The following is a 14,283-nucleotide window of genomic DNA, read 5'->3' as shown; positions in this document are numbered from 1 at the left end:
TTTTATGTCCAGAGGGAATCAGGTTCTGGGAGGGGAACAGGCTGTACTGATGTTTCTAGAATGGGTACTGCAGAGCTTCTTTCACGGAGTCACGTTGCTCCTTGGTCCACAGAACAAGTCCTTAAAAGGATCCTTGAACTGTTTCATAACTGATTTATAAAATAATAATCCTGCTTCTGTAGCTCGGGAAGCTCTGATACCCCACTTGTCTTTTTACACACATTAGAAGAAATGTTATAGCCCTAAAACTGCAGCAATCAGCTGCACTAAACAAGTGTCATCATCACTCAGTGCAGAGGATGTAAGAAGGCTATGAGAGGAAAAAGTATATGCATGTTCCCTCTGCTGGCAGGAATTTGGAAGTGCATGTCTCTTTCTTAACCATAAACATGTAACCACATTTTAAGGAGTTTTTAGATATAACTTCCCCTCTTTACTGTTTTTTCAGGATTACTTGGCTCACATTATCGATATAGGCAACCTTCCCATACGGCCAGAACAAGTGTGTGCTCTCTTTGGAAACATAGAGGACATCTACGAGTTCAACAGGTACATACAACAAGTCTGTTTGGGGTATTTTTATGCAGTCATTTTGTGCAAGGAATGTTTTGTACACTTTTATTATGCTATTGGATAATGGAGCATTTGATGAAAGTTAAAAATCCTTAATGAAGTTTTCTTCACATGCTGCTTATATTTTATTGAGTCACTCAAACCGGATGCAGGGAAAACAAAGGAACAGCTCCCGCTGCAGTAAAGACCTGATTGCAAATATCCGAAAGCCGCGGAAATAGAGGTGCAGCTGGCTTTACATTTCGACATCTTATGTCAGCAAGTGTTCGTTGCTGACCGCGCTTGCCTGCCAAAACACACATTAACATTCCTCTCTCCTCTCATAGCGAGGAGCCTCCCTGGTAATGCCAAAGCTATTATAAAGAAGGCTGCGGTAGTTATTACATCTTGATCACAGTCTAATTTTACAGATTTGTAATTGATGTTGTGCCATTGTATCGAGGCCTGACTTGCACTGCATTGTGAGGGCTTTGCTTTCGCAATATATAAACAGTGATATTAACTTTAAATCATAGTATCGCTTTGGTGGATAAATCCTTATATCAGCTTTAGCACTAGTGCCATATGTTTATGTATATGTCCAAAAGGGGGAAACCAGCTTTTATTTTTCTGGATGAACGATATACAGAAATTCTGCTTACTTTGGATGCTGTACTGCACATACTGTAAAAAAGAAACCAGAATCTAACAGTTATTTACTTTGCTGTAGTCCAGTCCCTTGCCTAGCTTTGCCAACTCCAAAGTTCTCAATATTCTGAAAGTCATAAACTCTTATTTGACATTGGGAGTTACTGATAAACAGTCTTTATTTCATCCAAGAATCTGTACTTCTTTGAGGCACTTAACATTCTCTAAGCAGTAAATATTGTTAACCAAGCAATCATGTGGTATGAACAAATATTGACACTGTACACACACAAATCTTAACACCGATGCTTTTCTCACTGAACCAAGAACACGCTGGCACATTTCTTTGAAGTCAGTTTCACTCAAAGATTTGCGGCACTTGAAAATGGATTGTGCTGCGTGCATTAAAAATACTTCATACAGAGGACTTGTGATGATTAGTGACTTTTTTTTTTTCCGACAGTTTTCCATTGTAATTGAAGTACATTTTCAGCAGTAGAGAAATGAGTCATACTGCAGTAAAACGCCTGTATTTTTTTTTTTATTTTTTTTTTTTTTTTTTTACTGAGATGGTGTTACAGCTTGTAAAAGTTTAAACTACAACTTGGGTTTTGTTTTGTGACCTGAATAAAACCCATTTTTGATTGGACTGGTGGTATAGTCTCAATCCAGATATGTATACATTCGCCTGTTTAACAGTGTATGGCTCCCTCTACTGGTATTTTTTTTTCCCTCTAAAAAAGATCAAAAACTCCTTAAGGCTCAAGTCACTATATGTATTAAGTTCTTGCTGGTTACCAGTACCTGTTTCTTAATAGTTGTTAATTAATCACGGTTTCAGTATTCCCAATTGACACTCATCTATCACATATTGTTGCTTCCTGCATTTCAGTGAGTTGCTGGAGTCTTTGGACATGTGTGAAAATGATCCCGTGGCTATCGCTCAGTGTTTTGTGAATAAGGTAAGCACAACAATCTTCCACTAATTAAAGCAATATCAGCTCCCCAAGCAATACACATAAGTAATACTTATGACTGGTCTGTGTTTCGCCAGAGTGAATACTTTGAAATCTACACCCAGTATTGCACCAACTATCCCAAGTGAGTAGCTAGGACGAGATGTTCTTCTCATATTTTTTTATTTTTTTTTATTTTCCTGTTTTGGTGTGGAATGCTTTAAGGGAATATATCATTTGAACTAAAAGGTTAACTAAATAAGTATCTGTTGCCTCATAAAGCGTGGTGTTTGCTATCATGTAACCACATGAATCTGTGGATGTTTAAACTGCAGCTTGGCTTGTTGGCAAAAACGCCCACGAAACAGTAATTCTAGTTTTTAATATAACAAGCTTTAATGGTATTGATGGATGTCGTTCTTTGCCGTCCAACAGCTCAGTGGCAGCACTGACCGACTGCATGAGGAGTAAAACTTTGGCCAAGTTTTTCAGGGATCGGCAGGCCGCTCTGAAGCGCTCCCTTCCTTTGGGCTCTTACCTCCTAAAGCCAGTTCAGAGGATACTGAAATATCACCTGCTGCTTCAGGTACAGAATCTCCTCAAGGGTCATTTTGGTTGAATAAAATGTTTCTTCAGTTTAGTAGATTGATTTAAAAGATTAAAAAACTGTAAACAAGTGTTTCTTGACCTCTTTCTCCAATTTTACATTACTTATTAATCTAGATACAAAAAATGTTTAGGTATGAATGTACTGTAACTTGACCTAACCTCAACAGAATCTTATTTATTTTTAATCTTTATTTTCGATCATTGCTAAAGGAAATTGCAAAGCACTTTGACCCAGACGAAGAGGGCTACGAGGTCATTCAGGAGGCCATAGACACCATGACAGGGGTTGCTTGGTACATCAACGATATGAAGAGGAAGCACGAACACGCTGTCAGAGTGCAGGTCAGATGAGATTCCTTCAAAATACTTGTGAAGAGTTTGATTTTGCCATGTGGTTGAAATAAACCGTTCACATTCAGTGAAGGTGCTTTTGAAATGTAATGATTCTGTAACTCTTCAGAGCTCCAGTGTTCAAAATGTCTCCCAAGGCACATCCTTCTGATTTCAACTTGAATACTTTTCTCATGTTGTTTTTAATTTAAAGTGACAATAAAGATTTAATGATTTCCTTGGTTTAAGTTATGAGAAATAATGGATCCTTTGGACACAGAATCCTAGTTCATATTCACTTTACCTATCCAAGCCGTGGCTTTCTGACAAGATTGTTTCATTTTATTACAAGACATCAAGGTTGCCTTCACCTTAATTAGATTAGAAAATGCATGGCTATTTTTCTCACCACAGGGATTTTCAGAAATGCCTTTTACTGTGATAACAGTTCAGTAAGATAAGAGGAGTACTAAGTTTGTAAGAGAAACTTGCTTTTCGCTTGAAATCTGTTAGCAGACAGCCCACCAAGAGGCATTTGAATAGTCGGGTGCAGCTCAGTGCTTGCACAGTTTTAGGAGGGTAACTGAGAAGAAGACCACATATCAGTCATTTATTGTGACCCCACATGCAGAAATGTCCCAGTGGACACATACCACATGTAGTCAGTTCATTCTCAGTGTTTCCGTTGTACAAGGACTAAAAATAACAGCCAGCCCCAATTTAGCATTTATAACATTGTCTTATTTTTTTCATATATATACTTAAACGGTATGTGCTAATATGTTGATCATTAGGAGATCCAGTCTCTTCTGATCAACTGGAAGGGCGCTGACCTGACCACCTACGGAGAGCTTGTGCTAGAGGGCACCTTTCATGTGCTAAGAGCGAAGAACACCCGCACTCTCTTCCTCTTTGAAAAGATGCTCCTTATTACCAAAAAAAGAGGAGAACACTACGTCTATAAGATCCATATCTTGGTACGTTTTTGTTATATTATTTGAACAAATTTAAACGCTTTGAAAATGGGGGGAAAAGATGGCAAGTATAAGAAGAAAAAGATGAGCTTTGTCTGATGTAGTTCAAAATAACCAATTTATCCACTGTTATATTTAATATGAGCACTCCTGTTATAAAATATATATGCCTAGAAATGAGCATAACTCATGTCCACTTTAATTAGATTTTTTAATTAGAAAGCAAATTAAGAGATAATGAAGTACACTTGGTGTAGCCCTTCTCTTCATTACTGCATTCTGTGGTTCCAGTGCTCCACCCTAATGCTACTTGACAGTGCCAAGGATCCCCTGCTCTTCAGTGTTATCCACTTCAAGCGTCCCAAGCAGCCTCACACAGTGCAGGTAAATGAAAATAGAATCATTATATAGATGGAGAGAAAGAGATGCATGGATGGATTATATCTGGTGCATCTTTATTAATGTAAATGACTAAAGCAAGTGCTTGTTGATCCAGGCCAAGTCTGTAGAAGAGAAGCGTCTCTGGGCCCATCACATCAAGAGGCTCATACTTGAGAATCACAGCACCATCGTTCCACAAAGGGTAAACAACATCATCCCTCACACTGATTTTTTTTTGTTCCTTATGAAGAGGCAGCTTTTACTGAAACATGCTGGGTTCTTTTTACAGGCAAAAGAAGCCATTCTGGACAATTCAAACTGTAAGTGTTACAATTAAAGTAACCAATATGGACAGGGCGTGTTTTCAGTAGTTCTATATACAAAAAAGACATCTATCTGTGTGGAGAAGATTGTTGTAGTAATCAGAGTATAATGGCATATCCTTCTGCTGCTCAGATCTGGGGAAGTACCAGTATAGCCCTGAGAAGCTGAAGAAGGTGGAGTCCTGCCAGCCTGATGACTTCCATCTCGAAGGAAGAAATGGGAGAAGGAGATCAGGTATAAGAGCCGTACCGATTTTAAATCTGAATACAAAAACGTTGGTCTTTGTAGTTTTTGTGATCATTAAACCACCAGTTAGACTCTTAGTAAGCTCTCCAATTTGTAATCCTCTTTTTAGAGCCAGCCAAACAAATCAGAAGAAGCACAAAAGGTTAGTGGCTTTTTTTTTGTATGTATGTGTGTGTGTGTATGTTGTAAATTGCTGGATGTTGAGTAGGATTTAGGTGCAAAAGGTGCAGATTCATTACCAGTGTTAAGAGTTTGATCCATATTCTGCCTCTTCATTGGGGCAGCAGCCCCACGGCCCCCTACCATGATCATTTTGTGCCTCCATTGCATTTCCGCTTTGTTCTCTTTCAAAGACACCTGGAAAACACATCAAAAGACGCACGTTCACTCCCACCCCCATTCCACCTCACTATAATCCATTTAATTATATGCCACATTGGTCAGAGGCTTTGTTATACACAGGCTCTTTTCAGTAGTCAGATTCGGCCCGGCCCTTAGATCTGTGCATCTTCACTGATTCTGACTTACCGTTTTAAAAGAGAGAAAATCTCACTATTCTTCTCCTTTGCTCCCAGACCTGATCTGTTTTTGAACCAGTGTAATGAAAAAGCAATTTTCATGTCAACCTTCTCATCAGGGTGAGGGAGGAGGTCATCACGTACTGGTTAATTACATCGTGTCCGGCTTTAGACTCTGAGAACAAGATGCTGCTTATCAGTATTTATCTAATCACAGGGCCTCCCTTAAGTCCGGGCCAGACTAACAGCTACGTCACTCAATTCCCATTTGTGAAGACAGAAATTGTCCTGATTGTAATTATACAAGATGTACATGGTATTCAGGTCATTTTTGGCACATAATATTGGACTGGCATATACTTTTTTCATTGTCGTTAACATTCTCATTTGTTCCTCTCTCGGCCTCCTCCTCTGTGGTTTTGTTCTCCACGCAGCTGTTTTGAAGGTGAGTGTTTGAAATCCAAATGCTGTCCTTTAATAAGCATTAATAAGTCTTTTCTGTCTGTTGTAGCAAAGTGGTTTATTTACATCACTGGGCTGTGGTGAGATATGGTTTAATCCGTTTTTGAGTCAACAGTTCAAACTTTATGTTCTAACTAAAAAAGAAAATCAAATAAAAACGAGATTTCTAATCTTCACAAAACGTACTTAACCTAGATTCGAAAAAAATAAATCACATCTCACCTAAAGCTAAAGCTGCTTTATGGTAATTTCATCCCATTTACAGCTTTGCAATCACAGCATTGCTCTAGCACTGGCCTTGCAATAACAAACCACATGTCCATGCCTTCACGCTACAGCACGCAGACAGTGAGGGGGCACTGCTGGGGGCTAGATGCTCCCTTCAGCCGGCCACTAGTGTCAGTACGCTGACCTCCAGTCTAGGGGAACCCCAGGCTGAGAGCTCGTGTGTGGAGGATCTAATGCTGAGAAGGGACACTCTGGAGGAGCTAAGTCCTACTGACAGGGACCCGAAACAGGGCTATTTACCCAGTGAGGGGGGGCTGGAGCCAGAGAAGGCTGTGGAGGAGGAGGATGTGGAAGATGGGGAGAGCTACAAGGAAGATATACTGATGGGAGACGACCAGGTAGCCGACTTTGCCAGCTCAGTGCTCGCAGCCATCTCCTGCTGGCACTATAGAGCCAGGTCTTTGCTTTCTACTCACTTCACAACGGTGAGGGTTTCAGCCACCCACGGGTTTCCCATTTCCTGCTCCATTCCACCAGCTTACCAATATTCACTGCCACTCATTCTCCCACGCTGGCTCTCATCCCTATCCCTCATTTTTTTTTTTTTTTTTTCCTTCATAAATGGAACTAACACCTGCTACCAATTGCACTGTCCACACTGAATGCATTGGGTTAAATTTTTGCTATTAAAGAACATCAACTGAAATCCTGTCAGTCGGCTCATAAAGACCAATTTGAGGACTTGGGTGAAACTTAAGTCATACCTTGTGCATGTCTTTGCCTGCGTGTGTTTTGTTTGTTTTTTTGCTTTAGACTTTTGTGTCCTCTCACTGTGCATGCACTCCTGTTTTATCATTTCCTCCTCTTGCTACAAGGTGCTGGATTTCATGATGAATGTTAAAGCTTATGATGTTGAGATCATGCTTACATTTGCATTTGAACCACTGACTCAATTTGCTCTGTTTAAATGTTGTTTGACTTCAAAGGTTAATGTAGCCATCTGATTAAACGAGCAAGAGCTTTGCCCTTTGATAATCATATTTTCTGATCATATTTCCCCTTTGAACTTTCATAATTAGAAAGCCTTTGTTAAAGTTAATTGTTGTAGCAACATTGTTCCCAAATGTGACTGAGTGCACATCATTTCAATAGATTTTCATTTTTAAAAAAAAGCAAAAGACTAGATTGATTCCATGTTTTGCCTTTTCAGGATGATCAGAACGAAGATATTGCTGAGCTGAAAACTCTGCCAAGAGAGGATGCAGAAGCTTACAGGCAGGTGGAAAAACATGAGGCTGATGCTCTGAAAGAAAGTTGCAGCTTGCAGGTAATTGATAAATCCCAGTATACAGTTTATACACATCTATTAAACCTGATTTCCATACATGTCTCTGAGGTCACATGTGACGTGTATGAGGTCTATTAAAAAGTACCCATCTCCATTTGGTATCCTTGTTGGTCTTCAGACAACAATTCTGACGGCTTAAGAACCAAATGGGACAGACAAAAAAAAAAAAAAAAGAAAAAAAAATAATGGACATGCTGATTCTCCTTAATGTTACTTGCCCTTAGAATCACATGCAGATATTTTGACATGCAAGTTTCCAGAAGTACACAATCTGTGTACTATGAGTGAAAACGGTTCTTTGTGGCAAAATGTTTCAAAAGAAGTTGGGAAAGGGAAATGTTTACTGTGTAGGTTCTCAGCCACCCAGGTCATAATAGTCCTAAGAGTTTGTTAAAATAAGGCAACTGGAAATCTTTAAGCTTGTGAAGACATTCATCCTTGCATCCAAGAGGCTTCTTCAATTTTAAAAACAAAACATGGCTAGAGGACAACCTAGTGGGGGTTAGGGATACAGCAAACCTTCTGGTAATGGTAACCATTGATGTTCCATTTGGAGGATTTGAACTACCTGTGTAACCTTTGTAGGGTCCAGATATTGCCTCATGCTACCAGCAGTGACACTGACTCTAGCCAAATTCAAAACTAGTGAAAAATGTCATTGGCCTCTACCTGTAAAATAATTTTTGTGCTACTCATACCACCAATTTAGCCCAGAGGTTAGCACTGGAAAGTTTTCCACTTTAAATGAGTTTGGACCTGGAGAAGGCAGGGGCTCTTTCTGGATCTTGTTTATATAGGTGTGTTTCATTGCATGGTTGAGTTTCAACTTCGGTCGTTGGATGCTACAATGAATGGTTTTCAGAGGTGTTCCTGCAACACACAATCATGTCTGTTTTTAAAGCTCAGGCCCCCAGTGCTGCCTGAGGGCCTGAAAATCATTTTTATTGGCCGTGATTCCCTGAATCATGACATTATGTACTACGGATAACAAAATCCCCAAATATCCATCCATTTGCTTATCCTTTTTAGGGTCGTGGGGGGGCTGGAGCCTATTACATAAAAAGAGTTGGACAGGGCCATAGAAGGCCAGCACAACCAGTATCTGCTCCTCTGTGCATAGAGGAACATCAAATGACGTCCAACAGCCTACTGTTTGTGTTTCTGACCAAATTGTTAGAATCTAACTTTGTGATGGTGTCATGAGGACCCCACATCATTTAGTAGGACCTGTACTCACAGCCCAGAACTGTGCAGCTTAACTGGCACTGCCAGAAAACACCAGAACTGGCAGGTCCACCACTGGCACTGTTGTCTTTACAAATGAAAGCAGGTTCATGTCACAGGCATCAAATAGTCAGATTTTATGCTGCCTTCAACATTATTCAGTGTGCCAGTTTGGCAGTGTCATGTTGAATAATGAATACCACCCTGACTGTTGTGAATTGGGATGAAATCTTCCAGCCTATCATTAGACATTTTGTTCATGCTGTGAGGACTGGGTTCCTCCTGTTTCCGGGCTTGTTCCGGCTCATGCAGCCCAAGTGTGTAAGCAGTGCCTGGATGTCGAAGGCGCTGATTGCCCATTGACTGGCCCTCACCTTCACCAGACTTGAATCCAACTTTGGTGAATCCAACACTGCCAAACAGCGACTTGTCCAGGAGCTCATTGATATCCTGATCCAGGTCTGTGAAGAGATCCAGCAGGACACGATCCGATTCCTGACCAGAATCGTGCCCAGAGGCTGTTGGGACTGGTTGCAGCTACACAGGGGCCATAAACGCCATAGACTGTGATTTCAGTTTTGAACTTGAATGTGTTTGTGTTATTTTAGTTCTCAATGAATTAAACAATCTAAATCAGCAAAGATTTTCACCCTGAAAAAAAAAAAAAAAAGTACCCATCTGTCCTCATTTTCCTAAGCTTATTTTAGCCATTGTATATTTTGAATGAGGCTCTCAGTCTATTATCTGTTATTGTTATAGCTCTGTGAATGAGTGCGAGCTTATTTAATAATACATTACACAAATAAACTGGTTTCCTATTTAATAGCTGCCCTTTGCCATCAACATAGTCTCTAAGCTACATGTGAATTATGCCTGAAGTTATATTAATGCCTGCTGTACATATGTAGTCCTGGTAGTTAAAATTCCTCACACGTACTGTTGTGCTATGGTAGGCACTCTCACTGAGACAGGCAACATTGGCTTTGGATGCCAGCTACAGTTCAAGCCTGATTCTCATAATCAGTAACTTTGCGGGGGGGAAAAGGCTTCTTCAGCCAAGCAGAGTACAGGTTATTATTCTTCCTAACCTTATCTGCGTCGCACAGCTCCAAGCTGCGCTTCTTGCAATTGCAGGCACTCCAAAAGAGCAGGCAGCACCTGGAAATAAATTCAGATTAATGCCAGGCTGGGGTGACATCAGCAATATGAACACTAGTACAGCCGCAAACAATGTAATAGTGAACTCGCCAGGGGTAACAAAAAGGATCCAGTAAAGAGTCATTACAGACAGCTGCAAATGGCTTCACAGTGCCTTTGCAGTTTTTAACTACACTTGGATTTTTGTACAGACATGGATCCCTGTGATAAATCTCAGCTGAGCCTAATGAGATCATTTACAGTACAGTGCAAAAGTCTTGAGTCGCCCTGATTGATTTATATTTTGCTTCCAATGAGCCACACATTCTTCTAATTGTTTTTAAAGGCTTTCTGAAGGTTTTTCAAAGTCTTTCTTTGGACATTGGCTGCTTTTTCATTTATTTTCAGTCGATTCTTTGTACATGACCATTTTCAAAGGAGTGTATTGGGGTTTTTTCTCCTTTGTTTAACCACTTAAAACTGGAAAAGTGATAAGAAAGATGGCCTGAGAGTTCAAGCTGTGACATTTTTGCCATATACTGTATTTCAATGTATATTTGCATGTTTCAATAAACTGCTGCACCCGTTTTCCATTTCCCTAGCAAAATATAAAGACAGACCTTTTGCACAGCACTGTACATGCATCATAAGTTGTTTATGCATTCAACTATTAAGATTACTGTAAATTGCACCATTAAGCTTAGAGATTGCTTGTTATTAGAAAGTATCATTTTACTGTAAAACAAAACTCGTGTCATGTTTCAGGTCAGTATGCAGGAGCCGTGCAATCTAGACTGTCTTCCTCAAGCAAATGAGAGCAATCAGCTGGAAGAGGATCACTTCCAGTGCCCTGAGTCTCCTGTGACCCCCTCAGAACAAGAAACTGAGACCTCAGGACCTCAGGATAGCTCAAGAGAAACTGGAGAGGAAGAAGAAGGAGAGAGTGATTCCTCTGGTCTTCAAGTGGAGGAGGCGAGTGTACTGACAAATGGAGAGCTCTCAGAAGAGGAAGAGGAGATAATCTCGGGTAATAAAAGCATCCTACCTTCCTCTGTGCTAGACCAGGCGAGTGTGATAGCTGGACACTTCAGGGGCAACCTATCTAGACGGAGCAGTGTAATGTCAGAGGACATGGGTTCACTTGTCTGCCCCTCAGAGTCCGCGGATGATGATGCCTTCCACAGCCCTTCAGCTTGCATGGATTTTGAGAAACAGACCCAAATGCTGCTCAGCTCCTCAGCAGAGCTGAAAACTAGCTCAGAGGCTAATCAGTCAGTTCCTGTGCGTGAACTTGGGCTGAATGAAGGGGAACGCAGGTCTACGCTCTCCAAACAAGATCGCCTCCTCATCCACAAAATTCGACAGTACTACGAGCACGCTGAGCACCAAGATGCTAACTTCAGCATCAAGCGCAGGGAGAGTCTGTCTTATATTCCAGCAGGTCTGGTCAGGAACTTGAGCCAACAGCTTAATGATAATCCTGCTCCTCAGGAGAGGGCCGTCCCAGCTCTTAGGAAAGGTCTCTCTCAGAACAGGCCTACATCTTGGTCTGTGTTTGACCTTCCTGGATTACAAACGAGTCAAAACACTGAAAATTATGTGCCACAGAGATCATTCGAGGCCCAGGCTAGTTCTAACAGCATTTCAGACAATTCAGGCACAGAAGAGGAATTCAGGCCTTCATCAGAAATGCTCAAGGTTTGGCAAGACATGGAAAATGAGGGACAGAGCCAGGAAGCCCAGCAGGATGCAGAGGAGAAAGTTAGTGAGTCATTATTAGAAGTGGCACACGACATCAGCTCTGATACTTCAGATGCTAAAACCGATAAGCAATCACCTCAGGTCCTAGACGAGTCTGAAATGAGCACCGCCTCCAACACCCTCTCCACGTTGTCACCTATCCCAACTTGCCAAGGAGGATCTGGTCAGGGCTCCGAGATCCCGGTGTTTCAAGAGATCGGTAAAGACAGCCAAGGTCAACTACCTAAGATCATTAGCTTCCGAACAAGCATGGATGAGGACCAGATCCTTCAAGATATGGGAAAGATGAAGAACAAGGTGTTCCAGTTGGCTCGTCAGTACAGCCAGCGCATTAAAAATAACAAACCCATTGTCTGGCAAAGGAGCCGAGAAACTGCAAACCAGGAAGGCTTCAGGGACATGCCTGCTGTCCACGAGGAGAAGCTGCAGCTTAGAAAAAGGGGTAAATAGGATGCAAATCATTGCTCTTTTTCTTTTACAGTACCCTAGCACTTTGACTTGTGTGCAAAGAGACCTGAAAGGCATTCTTTGTCTGTTTTCTGTGTGTATGCAGGTAAACCAAGCCTAAGATTGCCCATGAATGCTTGCAATCAAGCAGTTATCCCTGAACTCCATTCTCCAAGTCCAGTCCTGACTCCCAGCTCTGGAGCCAGCTCCCAGAGCACAGTTACCTGCCCGCAGAGCCCGGAGATGGAGACCTTCCATTGGCCTGATGTTCAGGAGCTGCGCTCCAAATACACGGATGCATCCCAGTCCTCAAAAATAACCCATAGCTGCACAGTCCTGAGTGGGATGGACAAGTGTAATGGCTGTGAACATAAATACAGTAGCTCCTCAGATCTTCGTAGGTCTGTGACAGACTCTGAAACACTTAGAAAGCAATCTGAAACCACATGCAGAGACAAAGGCTCCGTAGTAGAAGACTGGCCCCCACACCAGAAACGCTCTCGACTCTATCCCCTGCTGTGCAGGTGGAAATCTTTGGACCATATGCCTGGGTCTTTACCCCTTCATGAAGTACAGAACCTTCAGGATCCTGCCAGGACCTGCCTTAAGGTCAGCCAAGCACAAGAAGGGGATAACCTCTGTCCCGAGGGCGTAGACAGTGCAGCAAAGTCTGATCTCCTGAGTTCAGGGAAGACCTCAGAGAGCAAACTTGTGAGAAGCTTACGAGAGAAGTTCCAGAACTTGAGCACAAGTTCATGAACATGTGAATTATGTATATTTTTATTAGAATTTTGAAACATTATCTGACAAATATCTCATACTTGTCCCAGCACCCATTTTTCATGTTTATTCTCTTAAAAGAATGCAACTTTGTGACTGTGCAGTGTTTTTACTATAGGAGACACCCTGACATGATCGCAGCACAGTGTAACACCAGAGACATATTAATGGCTATTGTCTTCTTATAAAATATGAATTATAATATTTACACACTGGGTAAATGTCTGCACAAAGTCTATGTAGAAATATGTATATAATCTCCTGTATGAAATGGGAAAACTGGTTGTACTCCCACTGTTAGTGATTCTTGCTACAGTCGGTATAGCAATATTTCTATGTAACTGTCAGGGAAGCTCTGACTGATGTCAGCTCTGCTATTAGCACAGCCTGTGTCCACATACCAAAGATGTTTGCCATTTTTGTTTTTTAATTTTGTTTTTAGCAAGTGATCCTAGCAGTCGTTTGCTTTGTCATTTACTGTAGCTGCTTCTAAAACGTGTTAAACATCACTGGAGCTTTAGCCTTCTCAGCAAGTTGTATATTTTCTTAAACATTATTTATAAAACTGTATATTTGGGAAATATTGGCCTCTTGTAAATACTCAGCTTAGAGCAACCTCGTTTTACTTTTCCATTTCAGAAAATGCACTGTTTCATACTCGCAGTTTCCCATATTTTGAATAAAAACAGAAATGTCCTTGTCAGTTATTGGTAAATGTGCGTTACTGCAGATCCATTCATACCGTGGTTGACTTGGCTTCAAAGACAGCCTTCTATTTACATCAAATAAATTCATTTAAAGGCGAGTTGAGAGGATTTATTGTTGTGTGGTGTAAGAAAATGCTCTTTCAAAAATGAAGAGAGCAACAGTTCTAAGCAGATGATACCAGTGCCATAAAGGAGGAGCTCTACGACAAAGTTTAAGTGGGTTTTTTTCTTAGCTTTTCCTCAATATATGAGAACTGCTTTTAAATATCTCTAAAAAAAAAAAAAAAAAAAGTACCATCATCATCAAATGGGAGGCCCACTCCTGTAAGGAGAGTATGCAAAGGGCCTCAATTAGAAAAGCAAATGGCTCATTTCCCGTTACTTTTCCGTGTAGAGCACTGAGCTCGGTGTGACACCCAAACAACGAGGCAGTCATAGTTACTGTAAATATGTTAGAGCAGTGGTTCCCAAACTTTTTTTTGCCAGGCCCCCCTTTGTTTTACAAGAACAATGTTCGCGCCCCCCCAACACATCCTCCAAACACACACACCCATATTTTGCTCCATTGCGGTTCATTTCACACCTCAAACATTTAGTAAATGATTAAGCAAATACAAGTAAACGGCAATAAATTATAGGTAGTAATAAAAT

General features: G+C 41.0%; 1 protein-coding gene across 5 annotated transcripts in view; it reads left to right on the top strand.

Annotated features, from left to right (window-relative positions):
• LOC116322326 (pleckstrin homology domain-containing family G member 3) overlaps positions 1-13,730 on the top strand; it is a 32,680-nt gene extending 18,950 nt beyond the window's left edge. For 3 of the 5 annotated variants that reach the window (XM_039603086.1, XM_039603085.1, XM_039603087.1), the window contains 16 exons: positions 449-549; positions 2,093-2,162; positions 2,255-2,301; positions 2,592-2,742; positions 2,976-3,107; positions 3,890-4,072; positions 4,361-4,453; positions 4,566-4,652; positions 4,740-4,770; positions 4,907-5,008; positions 5,130-5,162; positions 5,973-5,983; positions 6,339-6,713; positions 7,439-7,555; positions 10,703-12,140; positions 12,252-13,730. In XM_039603086.1, coding sequence (XP_039459020.1) covers positions 449-549; positions 2,093-2,162; positions 2,255-2,301; positions 2,592-2,742; positions 2,976-3,107; positions 3,890-4,072; positions 4,361-4,453; positions 4,566-4,652; positions 4,740-4,770; positions 4,907-5,008; positions 5,130-5,162; positions 5,973-5,983; positions 6,339-6,713; positions 7,439-7,555; positions 10,703-12,140; positions 12,252-12,904 — 3,624 coding nt within the window. In that variant the 3' untranslated portion in view covers positions 12,905-13,730. The remainder of the gene's footprint in view (positions 1-448; positions 550-2,092; positions 2,163-2,254; positions 2,302-2,591; positions 2,743-2,975; positions 3,108-3,889; positions 4,073-4,360; positions 4,454-4,565; positions 4,653-4,739; positions 4,771-4,906; positions 5,009-5,129; positions 5,163-5,972; positions 5,984-6,338; positions 6,714-7,438; positions 7,556-10,702; positions 12,141-12,251) is intronic. The other 2 variants (XM_031742360.2, XM_039603088.1) reach the window with 2 other exon arrangements.
• Positions 13,731-14,283: the final 553 nt, after the last annotated feature.

Source organism: Oreochromis aureus, linkage group 19 (assembly GCF_013358895.1).
Source record: "Oreochromis aureus strain Israel breed Guangdong linkage group 19, ZZ_aureus, whole genome shotgun sequence".
NCBI lineage: Eukaryota > Metazoa > Chordata > Actinopteri > Cichliformes > Cichlidae > Oreochromis > Oreochromis aureus.
This window is presented reverse-complemented; position numbering and strand designations above follow the sequence as displayed.